Source organism: Ammodytes marinus (assembly GCF_949987685.1).
Source record: "Ammodytes marinus genome assembly, chromosome: 1".
Taxonomy (NCBI): Eukaryota; Metazoa; Chordata; class Actinopteri; order Uranoscopiformes; family Ammodytidae; genus Ammodytes; species Ammodytes marinus.
Window position 1 is genome coordinate 38,882,304 of NC_137230.1, and position 7,500 is coordinate 38,889,803.

General features: G+C 41.9%; 1 protein-coding gene across 1 annotated transcript in view; it reads right to left on the bottom strand.

The window, feature by feature from the left end:
* LOC307253415 (uncharacterized protein) overlaps window positions 1–7,500 on the bottom strand; it is a 78,325-nt gene that overhangs the window by 11,379 nt on the left and 59,446 nt on the right. The window contains exons 14-19 of the mRNA XM_080031450.1: window positions 5,193–5,417; window positions 4,905–4,999; window positions 3,778–3,859; window positions 2,688–2,894; window positions 886–970; window positions 201–348 (exon numbers count right to left, since the gene is read on the bottom strand). Coding sequence (XP_079887576.1) covers window positions 201–348; window positions 886–970; window positions 2,688–2,894; window positions 3,778–3,859; window positions 4,905–4,999; window positions 5,193–5,417 — 842 coding nt within the window. The remainder of the gene's footprint in view (window positions 1–200; window positions 349–885; window positions 971–2,687; window positions 2,895–3,777; window positions 3,860–4,904; window positions 5,000–5,192; window positions 5,418–7,500) is intronic.

Here is a 7,500-nt window from a genome sequence, read left to right on the forward strand (position 1 = left end):
GGAGAGAGAGAGGGAGAAAGAAACACACACACACACACACACACACACACACACACACAGGGGGGATTGACAGAGAGAGAGACAGAGAGAGAGAGAGAGATTTTTAATTTTATTTTTACAAAACACTTTACTTACACATTTTTAGCTTTTTAATAAATCTATCAATAAAGTATTTTATAGAATATATCCCATGAACCGACCTCCCCCGTGGGCGTGGCTGTGCTATGGGGGAGCTGGAGCTGAGGGGGGTTCCAGGGCAGCTCCGTCTCTGCCCTACCCAGGGATGAGAGCCCGTTCTGGGGGAAACAGCCTCCGCACTGCTCACCTCTAGACCGCGGATGAAAACGCCTGGACGAGGAAAAATTATGTAATTATGGAAAAAAATAAAATCCTTTTTACGGAAGAAAAGAAAATTAGGTTTTTAAAGTGTAACTGCCTTTTACTTGTTTTTTGAGATCGAGATCGAGATAGAAGATTTTGTAGAAAGTAATTATAATATCCATAAGTACATTTAATTTAGTGCATAATAGCTGAAACATTTTTTTTAGAATTATTATTTTTTTCCTTAGAAAGGGTCTCATATATGTCCATATTTCTGCATATTTTGGACCAAGGCCTAGTGCCGCCATCTTGAAAGTGTCATAGTTGGAATGTCATCAGGTGCATTGTTTAGAATTTAGAATTGTTCTTGTCCTTGAAGGCCACTGTAGCTTCTGTTATTATTCTAAAGGGGTGGGGTTACCCAGGGAGCGTTGCATTCTAGAACTTTGTAGAACTTTCTTGATGATGTCATATTACACACTGCACCTTTAAAAGACTATGTTGTTAAGGAATACATATATGCTGGTGTAAATATTGAATAAAAAAAAATTTAAAAGTACACACCTGTATTTCCTCGTCTCACAGGCTCACTCAGGGCACGCGGACACGGGATACGCATTGCATCAGGGGTGGGAGGGCACTCAAAACCCTGGAGACACACAGACAGACAGACAGACAGACAGACAGACAGACAGACAGACAGACACACACATGGACAGACAGGCAGAGAGAGAGAGAGAGACACACACACACACACACGGACAGACAGACAGACACACACACATGGACAGACAGGCAGAGAGAGAGAGAGACACACACACACACATACACGGACAGACAGACAGACACACATACACACACACACACACACACATGGACAGACAGGCAGCGAGAGAGAGAGACACACACACAGACACACACACACACACACAGACAGACAGGTTATCAGAAGTCCATGATGTGTATCAAAGTGCAGTATTGAGTTTTTCCCAGCAGGGGGCGGTATTTGACTGTCGTCTCACGCGTTGACCGGTTGCTGTGATTTTTAAGACGTGTATTAAGTTTAAGTTTAAGTTTAAGTTTTTGTTTCCTTATTCGTTTAAAAGAAATATATATTTAAAAGTTCCTCGTAGACACTTTAAATATGTTCCCCTATTCATCTGCAGTGTAAAGCAGATTTATCTCTATAGCACAATTCAGACACAAGGCCACTCAGAGTGCTTTACAGGGGCAACAAGACCACTCAGAGTGCTTTACAGGGGCAACAAGACCACTCAGAGTGCTTTACAGGACAACAAGGCCACTCAGAGTGCTTTACAGGGGCAACAAGACCACTCAGAGTGCTTTACAGGGGCAACAAGACCACTCAGAGTGCTTTACAGGACAACAAGGCCACTCAGAGTGCTTTACAGGGGCAACAAGACCACTCAGAGTGCTTTACAGGGGCAACAAGACCACTCAGAGTGCTTTACAGGACAACAAGGCCACTCAGAGTGCTTTACAGGGGCAACAAGACCACTCAGAGTGCTTTACAGGGGCAACAAGACCACTCAGAGTGCTTTACAGGGGCAACAAGACCACTCAGAGTGCTTTACAGGGGCAACAAGACCACTCAGAGTGCTTTACAGGACAACAAGACCACTCAGAGTGCTTTACAGGGGCAACAAGACCACTCAGAGTGCTTTACAGGACAACAAGGCCACTCAGAGTGCTTTACAGGGGCAACAAGACCACTCAGAGTGCTTTACAGGGGCAACAAGACCACTCAGAGTGCTTTACAGGGGCAACAAGACCACTCAGAGTGCTTTACAGGACAACAAGACCACTCAGAGTGCTTTACAGGACAACAAGACCACTCAGAGTGCTTTACAGGGGCAACAAGGCCACTCAGAGTGCTTTACAGGGGCAACAAGACCACTCAGAGTGCTTTACAGGGGCAACAAGACCACTCAGAGTGCTTTACAGGGGCAACAAGACCACTCAGAGTGCTTTACAGGGGCAAGAAATACATCAAGATTAAGAATAGACATTAGAAAAGCAAATTTCTTTTTAACCTTTATTTCTACAGGTAAATCCCATTGAGACCGAAGACTCTTTTTCAAGGGAGACCTGTTTTCCTTTCCCACGTTACCATTCACACACACATTCATACACCGATAGCAGCAGGCTAACTATCGACATTCACACGAGGCAAGGTGGGTGAAGTGTCTTGCCCAAGGACCCAACAACCATGACACAGGTGGCAGGGCGGGGATCGAACCTCCAACCCTTTGATCATCGGCCGACCAGCTCTACCAACTGAGACACAGTCGCCGAATGTAAAATATGATAAAACACACCAGTGTAAAAGCGTCAGTGTGACCCACCTTAGTGCCAGGTGTCGGGGGGCAGTCGAACGCAGTGGGGGGGCAGTCGAACGCAGTGGGGGGGCAGTCGAACGGAGTGGGGGGGCAGTCGAACGGAGTGGGGGGGCAGTCGAACGGAGTGGGGGGGCAGTCGAAGCTTTGGGTCTTCCTCAGCTGCTGTCGTCTTGAGTCTGACGGAGAGTCTGAGAAACTCCCGTGGAACAAACGCTGTAATAGAGAGAAGGGCAGAGTTCGTTTTAATGGTCAGGAGATGTTATTGTATTTTTACTGACTGTTTAAAAGTATCTGTCTGTGTCTGCCTATCTATCTATCTATCTATCTATCTATCTCTCTATCTATCTCTCTATCTCTCTATCTATCTATCTATCTATCTATCTATCTATCTATCTATCTATCTATCTATCTATCTATCTATCTATCTATCTATCTATCTATCTCTCTCTCTCTCTCTCTCTCTATCTATCTATCTATCTATCTATCTATCTATCTGTCTCTCTCTCTGTCTGTCTGTCTGTCTGTCTGTCTGTCTGTCTGTCTGTCTGTCTGTCTGTCTGTCTGTTTGTCTGTCTGTCTGTCTATCTATCTATCTATCTATCCATACACAGCCCAGGCTCACTGTATCAACATGCCAGTTTACAGAGCCTAGGCTGTGTATTAACGCTGCAATTATATTTCAGCACACACAGTACAGACAGGTAGTGGATCATGAGGAGATATTCACTGATTTAGACAAAAAGTGATTTTGACAACAAGCGTTCTCCAGAATCACTCACTCACACACACACACACACACACACACACACACACACACACACACACACACACACACACACACACACACACACACACAGACACAAAGACACACACACACAGTCACACAAACACACACACACACAAAGACACACATACACAGACACACACACACACACACACACACACACACACACACACACACACAGACACACACACACAGACACACACAGTCACACACACACACACACACACACACACACACACACACACACACACACACACACACACACACACACACACACACACACACACACACACACACACACACAGTACTGACCCTGAGCAGTGGAGTGACAGGCGATGGGGGCGTGTCCTCTGTGTCATGTTGCCCCGCCCATAACGACCGACGGGAGGAGGAGCTTAGAGAGGGAAACAAAACAAACTTGTAAATTAGATTCACACAATCATATATCTATCTATAAAGCAAGAAACGTCTGTCTGTGTGTCTGTGGCTCGCATATCTCTCTGAGTTTTGGTCAGATCGGCATGAGCTTCCGGATATTGCTTAAACACAGCACGAAGGTGTTCATCCTTCATCCTTCATTTTGAAGTTGTAGAAGTATTATATCTTCTTTAGGATTCAACACTTAATTAATTAACACATTTTCTGTTTCATTTCACTTAACAAAACACATGGAATTAGTTTGTGGTTATCTTTACACAATACACTAAGGAATGTCGCCCTACTCTACAGCCAACTTCTACAAAGTAACTGACTGATAATAACCTTTAACAGTGTAAAATTAGCCATCACTGATAGCAGCCAAATGTACTGTCTTATATATTTCTTTGTTTACCTGCTTCCTACGGGCACTGCACTAGTATATATAAATAAAAGTTACATATATCTTTTATGACTGTGTGTGAATGAATGGAACCTGGAACCCTGTAAAGAGCTTTGAGTGGGATTAAAAGCGCTGTATAAATCCAATCCATTATTATTATCATTATTATTATTTACTTTAAATAACGTCCAGAAGGAAATTGGACAAATAAGACATCTGAATATTGATTTTTTTTTTAAGATTATTTTTTTGTCATTTTCAAGCTTTATTAGACAGTACAGAGTTGAAATGGGGAGACAGAGAGAGAGAGAGAGAGAGAGAGAGAGAGGGGATTACCTGCAGTAAAGGTCCACAGTCATAACATTTTATATATATATATAATAAAGTAAATTATAATATAATAAATAAAGTAAATTATTATATAATATAATAAATAAATAAATAAATTAAATTATAATATAATAAATAAATAAATAAATTAAATTATAATATAATAAATAAATAAATAAATAAAATTATAATATAATAAATAAATAAATAAATAAATAAATAAAGTAAATTATAATATAATATAATATAATATAATATTATATAATATAATATAATAAGTCATTTCTACCTGAGGGAGTGGGAGGAGTCAGAGCGCTGTCTGTGGGCGGAGTCTCGTGTTCGGCGAGCGGCGTCCATCTTCCTCTCAAACATCTTCTTGGTTTCCTGAAGAGAGAGACATGTTACTGTGTGTGTGTGTGTGTGTGTGTGTGTGTGTGTGTGTGTGTGAGTCTGTGTGTGTGTGTGTGTGTGTGTGTGAGTCTGTGTGTGTGTGTGTGTGTGTGTGTGTGTGTCTGTCTGGCTGTCTGTGTGTGTGTGTGTGTGTGTGTGTGTGTGTCTGAGTGTGTCTTCTCTTTACCTGACATTTGTTCCAGGCAAAGCTCCACTGCTGAAGGCCCCGCTCCCCTCTCAGCTCCCCAGCTTCAGCCCTCATCTCCTGGAACAGCTGCTCGGCAATGGGGGGGTGCTGCGTCTGGAAGTCCTCCAGTGAACCAATCACAGCGCAGCATTTCCCAGGCAGAGAACAGTCCTCCATACTGACACAGGCAAGGTGACGCATGCCCAGCAGCGCCCAGCCATACGCCTAGACACACACACACACATATAGATTTAATTTTTTAAAATTTTTAATTATTATTATGGGAGAACGGGGTAATTTGTCACACGGGTTGGTTGTCACAATCGTTACATCTCGGAACCAGAAGGCGCTGTCTGTGAAATGTTGGTGTGTAAATATCCAGAATTGGGATCAGAGGTCACCTACGTAGTCTTCCTTGGAGTTAGACTGCTGAATTTGAGGTGAGACGACTGTTTGTGTTTTTCATGTCAAATTGAAAATATTTAGCTCCTCAGTATTTTTCTTCTAGGCTTTTACACAATGGGTTTATAACAAAACACTTGTTACCCATACAAAGTGTGAAGGGTAAACTATAGTTTAGATTGTGGTTAGCAAGCTAATTAGTTGTCAGATGGTTGTTGGCCTTGATGCTAGCAAGAAATTCAAGTTGGGGTTGGTCGTCACATTTTTTGGGGGGTTGGTTGTCACATGTTATCTCAAGGCTGCAGCCAGAAAAGGAACCCAATAACGAAAGAAATTGTCAAGCTGTATCCTCACTGACACCCCAGAGAAGGAAAGAATAGAGCAGGAAAAGGCAGCTAGTATGCAAAAGAAAAAAGGGCAACAAAATCAAAACAACCCAGTGCATCCCAAACTAGACCAGCTGCCAAGGCTACAGTAAGTTATGTAGGCCTATTTGTCAACTTGACAATGCAATTCAACTTTCAAATTTAGTTCTACTTTCTTGCCTTCTTTTTAAGATTATTCCCATTAAGATAACATTGTGACAAACAACCCCATAGTGTTTGACAACCGACCCCTTGATGGGGTTGGTTGTCACAATGTGTAAGGGTGTCTTTGATGATTAATTTCTTCTTTATTACAATAAGATAGAAAAAGTGAGGGGTACACATTTCAAGCCAACACCTTAAGCTTCAATTTAATGTAGGAATGACTATTGAAAGATGTTTAAGTGATGAGCAATTCTCACTAGAGTAAAATGTGTGCCTACTTACCCCGTTCTCCCCTATTTTTTAATTATCTACATATTTTTTATTATTATTTTTATTTATCTAAATATTCATTGTTAATATTTTTAATTATTATTTTTTATTATTCAATTTATCTGCATTTAAAAAATATCTTTCATTGCACTACTTGCCATATGCCTAGGATAACATACAGTAAACCGTTATATATGAAATCGCAAATGTCCTACGCCTTGAAACACACAGTAACACATGGATCTTTGAGAAGTGAAAACTAAACTTTCTCGCACGAACGGAATGTCAGTCTCATTTTTGTCTCAAATCAGTCACAATTTAGTTTCATATATCGCCAAACCCTCGCAAAGTTGTCTCACACTTCTCGCACTTTCTGACTCGCAGAAACTAAATTGAGAAGGGTTTGCAACGCGTTTGAGACACATGCGACGACTCTGAGACTATTTTGAGACTAGATTTGTCGCACACTTGTTTTGAACATGTTCAAAATTCATGCGACAGGACTGCGCGGCTCTGCGACTCATGCGAGGAAATTGAGACCTCCGCGAACGTTTGGAGACAGTTTAGAGACTCCCTCTGAATGCAGTCTCCAACTTGTCGCAAACAGTCGCAGCCCAGTGAGATATGGGCTTTAATTCTCCCTCTACACATTGAATCAGGCCAGTGGGTGGGCACCAGCCAGGAGAATATACAGTGTAACTTTTGTGAGCTCGATGAAATTGAAAATAAAATTAATGTTTTTTTTATAATCCGTTTTATCATGATTTGAGATTACGTTTATTCAAGAAAGTCGATGTGAAATAGGTTCATTATATAGTGTGGTGTAGATATGTTAGCTTGGCTGGTCCAATATAGAACTTATTTGTTTGCTGACTTAATTAGGTCGGAAGTGGCGAAGTGGGTAGGGAGATCGCCTCTGGAGTGCAGGGTCGGAGGTTCGATCCCCCGTCTCCCCGTCACATGTCGAAGTGTCCCTGGGCAAAGAGACACTGAACCCCACATTGCTCCCGATGGTTCAGAGAGCGCCTTGCATGGCAGCTACTGCTATCGGTGTGTGAGTGTGTGTATGAATGGGTGAATGTGGTAAGAAATGTAAAGCGCTTTGG